Source organism: Haemaphysalis longicornis, unplaced genomic scaffold (assembly GCF_048455015.1).
Source record: "Haemaphysalis longicornis isolate Haplotype H1 unplaced genomic scaffold, Haemaphysalis longicornis Haplotype H1 scaffold_417, whole genome shotgun sequence".
Taxonomy (NCBI): domain Eukaryota; kingdom Metazoa; phylum Arthropoda; class Arachnida; order Ixodida; family Ixodidae; genus Haemaphysalis; species Haemaphysalis longicornis.
In genome coordinates this window covers 60,514-78,340 of record NW_027526367.1, presented here as the reverse complement: position 1 = coordinate 78,340, position 17,827 = coordinate 60,514, and the positions used below count along the sequence as shown (strand labels likewise).

At 46.2% G+C, this 17,827-nt stretch overlaps 1 protein-coding gene across 5 annotated transcripts in view; it reads right to left on the bottom strand.

Annotated features, from left to right (window-relative positions):
• Nucleotides 1-17,827, bottom strand: part of LOC144137608 (uncharacterized) — a 119,186-nt gene that overhangs the window by 96,443 nt on the left and 4,916 nt on the right. For 4 of the 5 annotated variants that reach the window (XM_077669540.1, XM_077669544.1, XM_077669543.1 and 1 more), the window contains exons 2-4: nt 14,665-14,900; nt 7,789-8,034; nt 1,435-1,536 (exon numbers count right to left, since the gene is read on the bottom strand). In XM_077669540.1, the coding sequence (XP_077525666.1) occupies nt 1,435-1,536; nt 7,789-8,034; nt 14,665-14,871 (555 nt within the window). In that variant the 5' untranslated portion in view covers nt 14,872-14,900. The remainder of the gene's footprint in view (nt 1-1,434; nt 1,537-7,788; nt 8,035-14,664; nt 14,901-17,827) is intronic. The other variant, XM_077669545.1, reaches the window with a different exon arrangement.

The window sequence follows — 17,827 nt, the reverse complement described above, 5'->3', positions numbered from 1 at the left end:
CAAGACATTTGGCATTTTTTTTCTCGGGCATCCTGAGCCCCGTTGAGCTATTGTTTGAAAGAGGAAACATGCTTCCCAGACTCCCGACATTCCCATCGATTCTGACTCCGCACGGCATGACAAAAGCGAGCAGCACTTTGGTGTCACTGCTGAAGCAGCCACAGAGAGACAGCGTCACATCCTTATCGTCAGCATCAGCCAATCCGCATAGGCTGGTTCACACCGATGATCAGCGAGCACCGGTTATTGCCCCCTTTAACTGCACAGGCCATGCCTTGGCGGGCCTAATGGTCTTTCCGAATTATGCGCCTTCATTAAATGGCAGTTTGCATTAAACCTGACACCTTTGCTACTGCACCTGGTATGTTCTCTTCATAGTCCCTTTAAAGGGGCCATGCAGACAAAACACAAGTTTGGTTCATTCGAAAGACCGGCTCATTAAAATCATACTGACACCATTTTTTAACACACACTTCGCTCAAATAAGCTATATAATTAGGAAAAGAGGGAATGACCATGCGACCACTAGCTCATTTCCCGCAACAGAACCTATGGTGTCATATGCACCAGCTCTGCGATTGGCGGAGGCCGGCAAAAGAAGACGCAAACCAGGCAGAGCTTATAAGCTTGACAAGTGAGCTATTTGCGCTTAAATGTACTGCATATTCATTTTACAGTAGCAAGAATGGTGGGGTAAAAAATGGAAGTTACGAATATGCACATAAACACAAAAGTATCGATGCACACTGCTGTTGGTACTGGGCACACTATGCTTGTTTTAGCTGCACAGTAGGCCGCCACATTGGAGTTGTCTTACACAACACTGGCCAATTGGTGTAAGCGACATTGTTTTACGTGACCCTGTTTGTCAAGCATACCCCGTGTTTCACGTTTTACGAAACAATTACTTTCTTTCATAACAAAAACAAGCCAGGAGCAAATACGGTCAATAACGAAGCAACAGCTGGCAACGGTCCGCGGCTCAGTATGGAAGCGCCATCTGGGAGGACTTACGGTAAGCAAGGCTGCAGAGCCTAATGATGCAATGGAAGTTCATTCGAATACCCGCCCTTGTGACTTCATGGCAGACGTCACCGAAACACACGATTTGGCGGGAGAATCAAACTTTTGACCTAAATTGATTAATTTCTCGGTGAATACGGGATCGTTTGCTACTGGAAAAGCACTTGAGGCACAATAAAACACGAAATATTTTGAATAAAACAAAATTGTATTTTGTCTGCATGGCCCCCTTAAGCTGAATGCCATCGGCTCCTGGCACAGGTGGTGAATGCCGAAATTTTCCACTAACAGCAACAGGTATTGGAAAAAGTGCTCTTGCAAATGTTTGTCAGTGCCACTGGCAATAACAAAAACAAGGCCTGCACTAGTACCAGCCATCCCTTGCTTTCTTTTGCTATAGTACACATTCACCTGTAAGTTGGGAAACGGTGTTGAAGGCGACCCCATTTCAGGGCCACGCGGCGACGACCCCTGAGCCCTAGTCAAGGAAGCTGACGACTGCTCTTGGGAAGCCTGCAAAGGGGCGAGAGGTTTTCCCAATGCTATAGCTCCTCCGCACCACCGCAACTGGCAACAGTAGCCTGACAACCACCTTAACATTACACTTCCGCCTTTCACACCAATGTGACAGAGAGCAGAATGCTCAGGAACACCCCAGCAAAGTGGAGTTCTAATGCTCTTGCAGGCAAAACAAGTTTGATTTTGCTGCACCTGCATCTTATGCAGGTACTTTAGCAGACTGCCTGGGAACTGCACCGCCTGTTTCAACAATTCAACAGCCTCTAAGATTTTGGGCCCGGGGCTATCGCAATGATCGAAGACACGTCCAACCATAGTAGATCGCCGTGTGCCGAATTGCATCTGTTAGTCCACTGCCAGCTGCGTGATCACTATTAGAATAGACATCACACAACCCTCACAAAACAGCACCCCATGGCGAGTGTGCACTTACAAAGTAACCACAACTACCCGTGAGCTCGTCACAGAGACCATGTATTTAGCACCTTGTTTTAGTAGAGCCACAATTTCCTTGCAATAGGCATAACGACCATTTTTTTCCCCCAGAAGAAGCTTTTACGGAAAATTTCGCACCTGTTAGGTTGGTCTTGGATAGTGTGCGGCAGCATCCCACGCGCATCACAAAAGCAGTACTTGAAAACCCAATTGCACTAATATTTACACAAGCACTGGATGTGGCACACCTGTTTGTTTTTTTGTTTGTTTGTTTTTTGTTTTTTTGGCCCTCACGATGACAGCAGGATGGGATCGGGACATCAGCTGCAGCAGCAGAAGTGATCACTCGCCTGAAGATGAGATCCCAGACTCCTTTGCTGTGAAGTAAGCCACAACAGCTACACCGAGCATTCAATGAGGTGCTGTTTTGCACAAGTAAAGTTGTGAATGCTTGCTCTTTTTTTGTTTCAACGTGCCATACATTTATTTGCGTGGTGAGCTGCTATGTAACATTCAGTGGTGAGCATCATGGGTCAGGGCACCCCCAGAGAGGGGATGCACCAAAACCCGCAGAAAAAAATTGAAAGAAAAGAACAAAGGAACAGGAATTTGAAGTGCGTGCCAGGAGCGCACCAATGAGCGAGCGCCAGCGCCGAAACACCGAGGCATCACGGGCAAATATGGCAGCGCACTGGTCATCCAATCAGAGAAGGCCGCGCAGGAGACCAGTGGCGTGATGGCCATATATGGACATGGAAAAGGCAAGAAGCCAATGAGAGTGCGCCACGAGAGAGCCCAGAGGGGATAAAAGCGGGGCACACAAAGAGAAGAAGGAGAGGCCAGAAACTGGGAGGCAAGAAACCAGGAGGCGGCAAGAGCACGTGAGCTTCACGGAACGAGCCAGGGGGACGTGGCCAGGCGAACGACTATGCCTGCCAAGCCTCGGCGGGAGCGGGACGACTTCGCATCGGCTGCAGCAACCTAGGCGCACCACGAACCTGTGTCTTCGTGGCCCCAGCGGCTTCGGTCTGGCACCAGTGGCCAACGTCTACACTCCGTCGACCTTCGTCTCGACGGCCCCGAAGGGCTACGTTCGTGCCAAGCCTACCTGGGATCTCCAGCGGCAGCGGCTACCAGGGGGTAGCCACCGAGGAAGCACGCCGCCCAAGGGATGACCGCGCGCGTCGAACGCCGGCATCAAGGACCTCCAGCGGGAGCGGCTACCAAGGGGTAGCCGCCGAAGAAACATCAGGACGCGCGGAGCCCACGCCGTACAAGAAACGACCGAGCACATCGAACGCCGGCATCGAGGAGAGACGAGGACGGCTACCACCAGTCATGGCCACGCAAGGGTGCAACACGTTAGCGCCGACGACCGGGGTAGGCCAGTCCAGTAAGGACGCAGTCGTAAAGGACACAACTAGGGAGTTGTGGTACGAGAGAAGTTAACTAGAACTTGATGTAAGGAGTGTATTTGTAGTAGTGGTGTAGGACGTGATTGTAGAGACTTTTGGGTAGTAATTTGCATTGTATTTTGAGATATTTAATTTGAGGTTTGATACGAGAGAAGTTAACTAGAACTTGATGTAAGGAGTGTATTTGTAGTAGTGGTGTAGGCCGTGATTGTAGAGACTTTTGGGTAGTAATTTGCATTGTATTTTGAGATATTTAATTTGAGGTTTGATTGTTTATTGGTAGAGTGCAATTGATTTACTAAGTGGTTTGCTGGAGGGTTTTTTTTTCGTGTGCATTAAAGGTGTGTTGTGTTAAACACGTCAACCGGCTTTCCTGCGTCCATCTCTCTGAGCTGGTAAAGACAACCCCACCATCCGTTCACGTGACAGTGAGTACACCCTCCCTGGCTTGCTAATTGGCAGCAGAAGTAGAGAATGGCTATAGCGAAGTGATGGCTATAACAGGGTAATTATGCCCTCACCCCCTTAAGCTTATAACGAGATCTTACACTGGCAGAGCATTTCTACGGCGAAAAGGCAGTGGAAGTCAATGAGCACATCAATGATGTTCTAAGATACTGATGGTACCAGTGTGAAGTGCCTACAGGTGGTGAAGATGCAGTAGTACAGGACCATTTGCCTAACACATCAAGATGGTTGTGATAACAGATGATAAAGGCAGCGGTACAGGTGCGAAGGCTTTGTAAACGCATGCTTTCTGCACAGCCAAAATCCACGAGGGTTTCCCAAAAAGAACTCTCGGTACACTCCTTTCAGCAGGGACCTGAGAATAAACGTGGTACAAGATGAGCTTCAAAGATACGGTTTCCTCAAGACACAACGAAAGGCAATTGATCACGAACGTGGGTTCTTCCATTAAAAACAATGGTGAATGAGATGGAATTTCTGCAGGAGTGGAATCTGGGGTAGCATTGCCCTTTCGCATTGCCTCAGGACACTCACTCAAGCAAGACAGGCAGAACAGAAAGCTGCTCTGTGCATTTGTCTTGTTTGAACAAACGGGCAGCATGGTTTTTTTCTGAATCTGTTCAGTCTCTGATCACGCCCTTTTTGCATGACTGGGGCGCATGCACTGTACTGTTATCACCCGTACAAGTGGCTTCACAAAATAACAAAACAGACACACTGTATTTAAGAGGGCACACATGGGTCTTTGGGGCCGAAAAACGGTCGTTTTCTGAAAAATGACCTTTTCGGCATTCACGGCTATTTTTCTATCAGTCTGCAAATTTACTCATCAAAAGGCACCATATTTTATTGTAAATAACATTTTGAAGTTCACTCTACAGCTCAGTTCATGCAGAATCCGATGGTGAAACGGCACACTAGCATTTCGCCCTCGGATATCTCGACACCCAGAGCAGGTACAACTGTAATTTTTTTGCTTATGATACCTAAATGTGTGGGGAATATAATGTCGGAAACAAATTTTTCAAATGGAGACTTTGGAAAATTATTATTCTGTTCAACTGACACCACCTGTGAGCCATTTCTGGCAGAGCGCAGGAGGAGTGAAGTTTAGTGTGTTGTAAGATGACCAAAAATAGCTAAATCAAAAATATTTTTCCAATGTTGCATTCTTTAGTCATATGTCTGCCTAGCCACGGGGTAATTGCCATTCTGTATGGTGCGGTTATTTTGTGATTTTGACCCAAAATAATGGCAATTACCATTAATTATCTCAAAAAATAATCAATTTGAAAAAAATCTAATTGCAGATTTGAAATTAGCACAAAAACTCCATAATACTGTGCAGTTACATTAACCCTTTGAGAGTCGAATTTTTTTGCCAAATGCAACCCCCCAGGGTCGATTTTTTTTATTGCTGATTTAAATTCTTCGGATGAATCTATTTCGAGAAAAAATTATAGTAATTTTTTTAGGGTGACCATAAAGTGACAAAAAGATCGTTTATGCTGTTACATATATGTGGTTTATTCATGAGTAACACAAGAAAAATTCTAATTAAAAACGAGAGAGTAACAAGCTGGCAGCTTTTGAGTGAATCAAAATCAGATTGACATCAGCTTTGCGGGCGCAAAAAGCAGGAAGCACACGGAGGACAATACCAAAACCAGCCTCTGCACGTGCGCGGGCGCGCGCGGCCGGATGCGGAACTGATAGACGACACACCGCTCATAAAATACAAAAAAAGGAGAAAAGAGCCTCATCAGAGCCTCATCAGCGAGAGGCGCCCGGGCACCAGGTGGGCGATACGCAGCGCGCCCTTTTGTTAGCGGATGCGCAAACGATAGCCGGCGCGCCGCTGAAGTAAATCATAAAAAAATAAAAAGAAGAGCCATCGGCGCAAGAAAAAAATTTGACGTATTTCTGTAGTGTGGCAGCACATGCCAACCAAGAGAAGTTGGCGAAAAAGGCGCGCTTTTTAAAGATACAAGCAATGTCGTACATGTACGTCATTGACCATTTTGAAAGTGTTTGCCAATGCCGTACATGTACGGCCGTGACCCTCAAAGGGTTAAAATTGGTTGGCAAATAAAAAAAAATAGCTCCAAGACAAGTCTGCCCCCTTAAAAGGGCCATGAAGACAAAATACAAATTTCTTTTATTCGAAGGATTTCGTGTTGTGATGCTTTATTCACTTGCAAAATTAATTTAAGTTAAAATTTTGATTTTCACGCCACAACGTGTGTTTGAACGACGTTTGCAATGACATCATAAGAACAGGTCTTTCAGCTAAACTTGGTGTGGAGCAAAGACTTGTTTACTGTTAGTCAACCTAGAAGGCACCACCCCATCGTGGCAAGCCGTTTTCTGCCTTTAGTTTGTTTGTGACCGTATTTAGTCTAGGCTTGTTTTTGTTGATGAAGAAAATAATCGTTTCGTGAAACATGGTGCTCGCTCGACAAATATGGTCACGTAAGATACCGTTGCTTGCGTCAATCAGCCAGTATCATCTGAGACAACCCCAATGCCCCGCAGTGCTGTCTGTGCATCTAAACCAAGCATAGTGTGCACAGTACCAACAGCGGTACGCATCAGTACTTCTATGTTTACGTGTGCTTTCGTAACTTCCACTGTTTGTCCCACCATTCTTATTGCTTTGTAAAGAATGTGCCCTAAATTTAAGCGCAAATCGCTCGTTCGGCTAGCTCTACCTAATTTGCGTCTGCTTGTGCCGGCCTCCGCCAATCGCAGAGCTGGCTCGTATGACATCATAGGTTCTGTTGCGGGAAATGAGCTGGTGGGTCTCATGGCCAATCCCTTTTTTCCTAATTATGTAGCTTATTTGAGCAAAGCTTACGTCAAAAGTGGTGTCTTCTAACGAGGCAATCTTTTGAATGAACCAAACTTGCATTTTGTCTTCATGGCCCTCTTAAGACAGGACCTGACGGGAACAGCGCGCTGCTGTTTTCACGAACCGCTGGAAAACAGTATCCCTTGGCAAGGCAGCACAGCCCCAGTGCGCCTCTTTGCGTTGCGTTACAGCCACAAACAAGGGTCCCGTATACGTCCTCCAGCAGCAGGCAGGAAAGGCGCTTCATGCAACACCTATTAATGGTTTTATTAGGACCTGTCTTCATGCTGACAATGTGGGAGCCATGGGTAGACCATGGCACATTGGAAGCAGACTTTGAGGCGTTTGGGTACAGAGTGGTGTGCAGGTGATGTCTTGTTATGGTAACAAAAAAAAAAAAAATATTAAAGCCGTTCCACTCAATGTGAAAGCTGTCGGAAGTGCAGAGCAGTGATTCTCCATAATGGGCTGTGGCGCCATTATCCGCTCACTGCTACCACCCAATGCAATTCAAATTTCCCGTCTTCGCAGTGCTCGCGTGACCCCTGCCTGAAACTGCGCCAGCGGGAGTTCCATTCTTTTTGTGCTTGCTTTTCCTCCCGCACGTGCCGGCGATGCACCGCCACTTTTTTTCGCTTGCTATTGTAAAAACCAACCCAACGAGCGTTCCCAAATAATTGAACACGGGTGGTGCCGGTTAATTACGTATATTTTGCCTCAAATGTAACTGCAGTTTTCTTTGCGCTAAACAATGGGGAGATGTATGACAAGCGCCAGCGGTTCACGAGTTTCGAACGCTTATGACTATATACCTAAACCGCTTGACTTTTGAAGCCTCCGGGTTACACCGCTGCAACGGAACACCGTGTGGCTCTACTTGGGTCCAGCGAGCGAGCTACGACGACAAGGCGAGCCCCTAAAGTGCTCTGCACTTAAAGTTCTCTAGTCAAGTTCCTTAGTGAGGGTATCCAGTGGCTGATGACGATCCTGAACGGGGATGGGGAGAAGCTGAAGTTGGGTGGCACAGTACGCGATCATGGCCCCCACCAAACCACACCAATGACTGCCAACACTTACCTGTGCAGCGTCCACTGATGTTCCATCCACTTCTGCATTGTGCACAGCCCTGGACTTTTCAAGCATTTCCTTTTTGATGAGCACATCGTTCGGCCTCATCAGGTGTGAAACACTTGGACTGCCGCCCTGGCACCTGCTCTCTTCCGGTTCCAAACGTTCTTGCTTCGGAGCACGGAACTGCCCTGGTTTCTGCGCTCCCACTTCCTCTCCGGAACATGGGGACTTTCTCTTTTTCCTCCTCGGGCCCTGCACCACAAATTCACTCATTTCACAGACAGCGCTAGGTGCGAACAAGTTTGCACGGGTTGGCAGGAAACCGTAAACGAGCCATTCTGACAACAAATTCCACCAAAATTTGAACTGATGCCACAAGTTGTCTGCCAGCAAAGCCAAATGTTGCTATCGGTACACTGATCCTGGCCAGCTAATGAACAGGAAAGAAAAAATTATCTTTAAACCTGTCCATACACATTATTTAAGGGGGGACATGGCCCTTCAAACTATTTCTTTTAATTTTTAAGTAAACTCTGTGAAACTTGCCAGTCTTGGTGCTTTTTTCCCGCTGATTTCAAATATGCCATTATTTTTTGAGTCAGTCAGTTGGTTCCCAAGATAATAGAGATAATTAGCCATTTTCGGAGGAACAATAGACAGAACAGTGTAGGTCATAAAACTGTAATCTTTATATTTTCCAATACTATCAACCCTGGTGAACACAAAAAGAGAATCGGTTTTTGGCACACCGCTCGGAACTAATTTTACAGCTCATTAAACATTGGTGTTTGAAATGGGCATTCAAAATGGTTCCTCACCACTGGTGCCACCCAAGATGAGCTGTAAAATTAGTTTCAAGCGGTGAATCAAAAAACCAGTTCTCTTTTTGCGTTCACCAGGGTTCACAGTATTGTGAAGTATCAAGATTACAGTCTTACGACTAACACTGTTCTGTCTATTGTTTGACTAAACATGGCTAATTATCTCTAAATATCTTGGCAACTAATTGACTGACCCAAAAAATAATGCCATATTTGAAATCAGCGGGGGAAAAGAAGGAAGACTGACAAGTCTCACAGAGTTTGCTTAAAAATTAAAAGAAGTTGTTTTAATGGCTATGTCCCCCTTGTCTAAGCCTGCACACAAGGAAATCCCACACAGAGCTGGCACTTGCTTCTACTGCTCGAAGTGCATGACTTTTGGTGGAGCGAAGTTTAACAAACTCCAGGTCGCTTGGTGAGGGCTGTGCTGTTGTCACCAATGACTTGGTGGCCGAAATAAATGCAACTACACAATCCACTGCTCTGAAAGGGTTTCAGGAAAATTTGACGATGCTAGCGTAAACCGTGATAGCAAACAGGGTTGGTATTTTCCTGGACCAATGCAATCCGAAATTTATTGGATTATGTCACATAATCCGCTCCTCTGGTTCAAACACACGTGAGATTAATGCTTCCACTGATACACGCAAAAGAGGAGCAATACTTGTACCTGCTCGCAAGCGTGAGCAGGAAGTTCTAATACTGTATTTTCCGGTATATAAGTCGCGTTTTTTTTTTTTTAATTTTCGTTGGTGCGGGTTATCCACCAGTGCGACTTATGTATAGAATAAATCCGATGCGTGGCGGCCGCGTGTGGTCTGCGCTCAAAAAGGTGCCTGTGTGCTGCACAATGTCGGCGCACGTTAAGAGACACAGCTCGGGGGTGTAAATGAATTAATTATTAGTTGGCGAGTGCGATTTATAGACCGCCGGAAAATACGGTACGTCATCTTGCCTTTGCTGCATCAAGACGCACACTACCTGAATTTGCCAATTTTAGAACTCAATACATTGAAATCACACGGGCTGACATGCTGAAATAAAGCACGTGACCATATAATTAGCCTGCACACTGCACAGCACTCTGGGCCAATCTGCTGACCCAGTGTCATTGCCTGCGTGTTCTGCGGCCAAATGTTAAGTGGCCGTGCAGACAAATTGAAGTTTGATTCATTCAAAAGATTGCCTCGTTAGAATAACACCGACACCACTTTTAACGCAAACTTCAGTCAAATAGGCTACATAATTACCAAAAAGAGGATAGCCATGCGACCCACTAGCTCATTTCCCGCAGTGTACAAAGGAGACACTAAAGGCTGAATTCAATTTTGTTTTAACTGAAAGATTATATGTTTCGTAGCTCTCTCAGCTTTTGTTCAATTAGCTGAGAAATAAGCAGACAAAGCTGGCGTTTCTCTCCCCCGCTCCCCTTTCATTTTTCCGTGACGTAGTCATTGCGTCGCAAAATAGGGGCGAAGCCCCACTGGGTCTAGAGCGCAAACGCTGGCATCGGTAGCTTTTATGTCTCCAAGCCATGGCCAACTGCGGCAACGTTTCTCTGGCCAAGGAGGCTGGCCTGGACCTTTAAGATTTTTCACCAATGGAATGAGAAACGCGTCTAGATGCTCGAGCGGCCGGTGTGTCCGCCTACTCCGGCGTCCCAAACCCCATCGAGCCAGCTGCAAGCATGGAGGGCTGCGGCGAAGCCACTTTTGAAGCAACAAGCGCCGTTTCAAATATCAAGTGCGGTGCCTCGGACTTCCGGCTGGCACCGTTCAGGACGGCGCCTTCACCTCATCTGGCGACCCCAGCCATCTCATCTTACCTTCTCTCGTGCGGTGCAAGCCGAGCGCGAATAAAGCACGCTTCACGGCAACCGTGTCAGCAGCCGCTGCCCGCGTTCCCCAAGGCTAAAACATAACAAGGGCAGGGTGACACATACTTTACGGACTATCAAACGAGCGCACTGGTCGGCTAACCACTTGCAATAAGTTCCCTTCGTGGACAATTATGTTCGAACCAGGCACGCTTTACCGATAGCAACATTCCAATAAAGTGTTACTCCTCCTCATGGAGGAAAACTTTTCTTTCCTCCATGCTCCTCCTCCTCCTCCACACGTGGAGAGCAGAAGATAGGAAGGTCAAGCGGCTCACTTAACCACCTGCAGTGCATCTTGTTCCTTTTGACTTTAGCTGCTTCCTGCCGGGTATGTTGCTTGCAGAAGCTCGGGCACTCACCGTCATAGGTTATTGACTTCGCTAACTGCGCACCACTGCTTTTCAAAAACGAAACTGAAATCATGATGGCTGACTGAATGATGAGGGAGGCAAGGGCCTGCCTCTCAGTGTATAAAAGCTGTAGTCCGTGTTTTTTAAACACGATGAGGCTATGAAAAGCTTTGATTTATGTTTACTTCACGTGCTCAACCACTTTGGAACTGTGTATTTCAGGAAAAAATCTATTCGCCCCAAGATCGAACACAGTCGGCTTCTGGAGGGCAGCGGGACGAACTGCTCCCAGTGTGGATGGCGCTCTCGCGTCGTCTGCTCGTTCGCATTGCGCGCGGCGCAAGACGCGTGCTGCACATGACAAAACAACCAATATGCGTACTTGTTTGGCAGTAAGCATTGACATAGTTACCTCTGCTTGCACATTTCCTCTAGAGACGCAATGATCAGCAGCCGTTGCAGGTTAATGCGCTGCTTTAATTCCACGAAACATCGTCGCCGTGGTGAAACGCGCTATAAACATTGCTTCGACACATTGCACTTTTCTTATTGATGAGTGCAGTCGTCTGCCATTTTGGGAACGTCAAAGGGTGCTTTTTGAAGGTGGCGTGGTGGTTATTTAAAGGATAAAAGTGTAATACACGAAAAGGGTTAAAAGCTACAAGACCTGTGAATACCCGTGCATTTGCCGCACCCTTGTAAAATTGCACTGTGTCCTTATAGAAAGAAGAAATAAACAAAAACAATTACACTGCACCTGAGCCATGCGCTATCGCCAATACATTACCGGGGACGTATTTTACACTCGCAAGCGCCTGTGTGATCGAATTATTCCCGTACCTTTTCGAAAATAAATATACCATTTTTGGACAGTCGTCGCTTATACTGTGTTGCTAATTTTACATATTATTTAAAATATGTTTCCGTGGATGCTCAAGAGTATTTCGGGGGGATTTCACAGTAAAATTAAGCAGTTGTGAGTTTGCGCCTGTTCTGTGGCACTACGTTTGTCATTTTCATTTATCCCATTTTCAAATCCCGACATGAATCAGCTTGAACCGACATGAACCAAATGCCTAATATGGTCACGTCTTAATCTCTTAAGGTGGACCTATAGGTTTAAAGAAGGAGGAAAAATCGCACAATATAATGCATGTTGCTGCCCACATTTGTGGAGGGTGTGTGCCGTGACTCACTGGATTTTTTTTTATTTTTCCCACAATGCTCGCTTTCGATACAATTCTGAAAGGGGCAAGCCACAATTCTTGGACAATCAAGGGCGAAAATGGGGTTAATCAGTTTTGAAAATACCGGCGTCTACTCGTTGAAGTACTGCTTTTTCATCGCTACAGAACACGACACCGAGTGTACTTTCAATTGCAAGTAATACTGATAACCAACGTTTGGCTTTTTGTGTTATGTGCATTCTCTTCTCGCCAGACTTGGAACATTGGCAGAACCCCCCCTCCAAAAAAAAAAAAGAAAGAAAAAAACGAAATGCACAGAAATTTTTATCCTTGCATCTTTTAACCAATCCTCAAGAATTAAATGCCAAGACAAAGGCGATGTTCAGTTTACAAAACAAAGTAGTTACCGGGAACCCGTTGCGCTGTTTCGTAACGAGAAATAAAAGGGGAAAGTTTTACACATCTGCAACAGGGCAACTTCATTTGCCATCTATGGTTCATAAGCGATTTTATGCAAGAATGCAAACAGATCACACTGTTCTAGGCACCTGTTAGATTTTAAAAGAAACACAAATGGTCAACAGTGCAGCCGTAACAAAAAATCTGTGCTCACTGTGAGGCCCCAGAAGCTTGGTTTGCACACTGTAAACCTGCTTGTCACTTTGCAAGTCTAGCTAAACAGGTGATTTTGATTGTACTGCGCGCATTAGAAATTTAATTCACAAGTTCACTTGCAATGAAAGCCTTAAATAAGCGATCTGACACCGTTATTCATCAAACCTGCCTTCATAGTTGCTAAAATTTCATTTAACTAAAGCTGCACGCAAAAGACCTCTGAGAACGGTTGCATTTATATCCCTGCGCTGGTTGGAATTCAGTAATTTTATGTTACCCTTTGAACACAACAAAAATATTGTAAGCTCTTAGAAAAGATTTCGGGACAGTTAAGTAGTGTTACCATTTCAGGGCATCCCACAAATGCAAGAATGCGAGACGCAAGAATGCGGAGCGATTGAAACTGCTGTTGTAAACTGAATTCCGGAGATCGAGGCTTCCTGATTTGTTTCCATTTATGATTTTATTGAAGGCTCAAAGCCACAGTCTGGAAAGATCGAGCTTGCTACGAGCCACGGCGTACAGTACAAGTTCATTGTCATTATTGCGGCCGTTTTGAGGTTCCCGATGGGTCGCCGCTTTTTTGGCGTAGTAATGAAAACTTATTGCCACTTCCACGCTATACATTGAAAGTTGAGGATCCGAACTACAGCATACCACTCTTGCCTGCGCCTTTCGTGCGCACATACGGCGCGAGAAAGGCACAAAGTGCGCCCACAGTGTGCATTCTCCCGGGCCGCTCAGCGGAGCATCCAGACTAGCAGCGCGACGGTGTCGCCGCCTACATGTCGATCTCTCGGCGTATAGATGCACCTCCTCGAAGAGAAGCTAGAGCGCACCTGATTATGAGGTTTAACGTGTTGACACTACACAGGTAATGAGGCACGCCGTAGTGGAGGGCTCCGGATTAATTTTGACCACCTGGGGATCTTTAACGGTGCCGAAATCTCGAACACACGGGCGTTTTTGCTTTTTGCCTCAATCAGAAAAGCAGCCGCCGCCGCTGGGAATCAAACCCGTGTACTTTGGCTCAGCAGCACAACTCCACAGCCACTGAACCACCGCGGTGGGTTATAGATGCTTCTCCAATGAGCTCTCGCCGTTCACCACTTTTGTAATGTCACAAACAATACCACCCAAAAGCGTTCAGGATGTCATCCCCTGTTTTCACGTTTCTGGCATTTTCTGCCTTATTAAACAGCTGCTAGTTGGGTGAGTGGTGTACTTAGATCCTCAGCACCGCAATTTATCGATATGGGCCAACTTGTTTCCAGCCTTTATTGCCACTTTAAGATAGCTACGCGATTGGCTGCAGCCACCAAAAGCAAATGCAAGTTAGGCAGGGCTTATTATAAGCTTGCAGAATGAGCTATTTGTGCTTCAATTTAGTGCACATTCTTTTTATAGCAGTAAGAATGCTGGAGTAAACAATGAAAGTTGCAAACACACATGTAGACATAGAAGCACCAGTGCGTGCTGCATGAACTATGCCGGTTATAACTGCACAGCCGTCTGGCCAGTTGATCTTACCTGGCTAAATGACATAAGCGACATTGTCTTCTGTGACTCCGTTTGTCAAACATACCCAATGCTTCACGAAACAAGTACTATCAACTGTAACAAACATTATCCAGGCACAAATACGGTCAAAAACAAAGCGATGATGAGCAGCAGTCCCGAGTGGTATGACGGCGCTATCTAGTGGGACTGACAGCAAAAAAGCAGTTCCGCTGTTTGCTGCAGCCCTAGTCCCAATACTTACATTCGCTTCAGTACTTGCCCTGGATATGCCGTCGGAGATACACACACGAAACACACGATTCAGCAGGACCATCAAAATTATGACTTTCTCAGTGAATAAAGCATTGTTTTGTGCCAGACAAGCGCTGGGGGCACCTTTGGAATAAAACAAACTTGTATTTCGTCTACACGGCTTTTTTTAAGGAGTGCACACGGGGCCAATTAGTTCATTGCAACACCTGCTGGCCTCAAGGGTGGGAAACAAATTGGATGATTCTTGCAAAACTCACCATTATTTTCGTGTAGTCTACCTCAATGAAGGTGTCACCACCTGAGTCAGCAAGGTCCACCACAGGCACTATTCTGGGCGGTGGAGTCACTATACTGACATCGTCACACGGATTTGGAGGCCCGGATGAGGTCCAGGGTGGCGGTGGTGTAGCATCTACAGCTCGTTGGGAACCCGCACCCGCCTCTGAGTCCAGGTCCGGACCCATGGCAAAACCCTACTCAGCCAGAGAAGCACCTGCGACCAAAGTTCAAAGATGTCACTCCATCCCACTGCACCTGAGGCCTTTGAAGCAGCACTGGCAACTGGCAGCAGGGTTCAGTAGTGGTCATGAACTTCTCTCAGCCCTGGAGCTCCATAATCAGGATGACGGCAAAGAACAAAAAAAAAGGACAGGACCCGCTGCCTCACGATTGAATCTTATAGAGCAACAGATGTCTAGCCTCATACAACCTTCTTGTCGTCATCAGCCTATCTACACTCACTGAAGGGCAAGGGCCCCTCCCATAGTTCTCCAATTATCCCAGTCCTGTGCTAACTGCGACCAATTTATCCCCGCAAACTTCTTGATCTCATCTGCCCACCTAACTTTCCGCTGCCCACTGCCATTCTTGCCTTCTCTAGGAATCCACTCTGCTGCCCTTAATGACCAACGGTTATCTTGCCTTCGCATTACATGCCCTGCCCATACCCATTTCTTCTTCTTAATTTCTACCAGTATGTCCTTAACACGCGTTCGTTCCCAGACCCACTCCGCTCTCTTCTTGTCCCTCAACGTTACACCTATCATCTTCCGTTCCAATGCTCGCTGAGTAGTCCTCAATTAAAGCTAAACCCTTTTAGTGAGCTTCCAAGTGCCCTGTAGGTGAGTACCGGTAAGATGCAGCTGTCATACACTTTCCTCTTCGCGGAAAATTTTTAGGCTTCCACTCATTATCTGAGAATGCATGCCGAATGCACTCCACCCCATTCTTATACTTATAATTATCTCTGCCTCATAGTTAGGATCCAGGGTCACTACTTGGCCTAGGCAGATGTATTCGCCTACCACTTCCACTGCATCGCCACCTATCTCAAACCACTGTGCTCTCCCGAGGTTATTCAGCAACCTTCTTGTAGCCGAAATTAAATGCATGACAAAGCAAGTGGTTTGCAACATGCAACTTTTCGCTGCAGTGGTGCAGTGGCAAATGAAGCCAACTTCACAGGGAAATGTTCAACACAAACGAATAAAACTGTTTCTGTTAAAATTCACCAAAAATAAACCTTGCTCAATAATAGCTGTGGGTAAGAAAATAGTCCCTATTCTCCAAACAAATGCAATAAACTTCAATGCTCGGTCTTGCAGAGAATCAAGAATCAAGAATAGCAGGGCGAGTTGAAAAGGCTTCGTTACTGAAAATTTCACTGTGTGAAAAATGAATACAAGGCAGGTCACAAACAAGTTCACTCTTATAACTAAATTTTTTTCTGAGAAGTCAGATAATATATACGAACACATGGCCCTTCCCATGATGCTGCACGTTGACTTCGTGACAAATAAAAAATTCGGCGCCCTACCACTCTGTGAAGAAGGGTGACCAGCGAAACTAGGCACCATCCAAGAAGTGGACAAAACATGGCACGTTTGCAATTTGTGACTGAGCTTAACTTCATAACTAATTAGCTGAATGAAAGTTGAAAGCACTAGAGTTTTATTCTACTGGACAAACATAGAACTGTCCGTTTCCCTCCCGCATAGTAGGCATCTTACTGTCTAACACACCAACCTAAACGGCTCAACCACAGAGGACAGCAATCAGGTCGCATCGGGCTGTGAGAAGACCAAATTGGTATCTTCCACCAGTGCAATGGGCCTTTCATCAGTGAACGTAAGAAGCCTGGCGGTGCATGAAGTCTGCCCTGACCGTGCACGCATAAAGGGGGGACCGGTGATGTGCACATGCTTAGACGAGAAAGGCACCGGCCAAAACGTCGCTCTGAAAGCCCTTCAAGGTGCTCGTGTCTGGACGGGAAATCCACCAGCCAAAACGTCACTCCACGAGCCCTTCAAGAAAGCAACACAAAACACTAGCTCCGGTCACAGCACTTGTCCTCTGTCCTGCTATCTGTAAATGGCATTTTGTTTCACCTATGGGCAATGCGCTAACCGGAACAACAGACAGGTTTTGTGCACAAACCTGAACAAATACAGGAGAGGCAGTAAAGAAGCAGATTTATTTTTTTTTAGTGCACTGAGCACACGTGTGATACAGTAGCACGAAGAATACAGCAGCCACCTCTTTTCACAGTTACTTCCACGTGTAGTAACGACCTTCCTCATTGAGAAACTCAACTGTCAATTTTGTTAGGCCAGTTTCCTCAAAACACAAGCCCATTTTCTTTTCCGAAGTAAGCATGTGTTGGTTTGTAAATGCGGGGGTTCGGGGGTTGGTTCGTGAATGCGGGTTAAGAACGAATTGGCTCCAGTGTTCGATGCTGAAGCTTCATATCATTTTCCTCATTTGTGCCGTTAAAAAAATCCAGAGATGCCAATACAGCAAAGTCCAGCTCGCAGGGTTATATTGTTTGCTACAGTGAACGCCTGTCTAGTAGGCAGTTGTGGCACACCTCCCCTGCCACAGGACAATGGAGCAACTAATGGTGGCATTCATTGCCACAGCAAATCAGCATGACCTCTTTAGGTGTTGCACGCTCCGTGTATGTAAATTATTTGCCCAGTTGTTTAGTAAAAGAGAATTAGCTACATTGTACACCAATGATACAGTTGTTTTATACATGAGAAAAAGCATTCAGGAGGTACCCCCCCCAGTGTAAACTCTGGGACCTTCTTCTGTAATATTGCCGCAAACCATGCATTGGGTTTGTTAATATTGCCGCAAACCATGCATTGGGTTTGTTTATTTATGTTTTGCTTTTACCGCCCGGCTGCGCCAGTCTGTGTTATCTCTGTGCCAAGGGAAGCGCGTGTTCCATTCTTTCTTTCTGTGCCGCATGTGTTATCTGTTCTGATAGGGAGAGCATTCCGATCTAACGTGAACAGCCCGGAATAATCTTCTTGGATCTACAATGTTCTCGGTGCGAATTGATGGTTCGAGAACCACGCGCGCCGAAAGATAAAAAGCCTGCAGAGCAGACGCCGGGGTTCGCCGTTCGCCGACGTT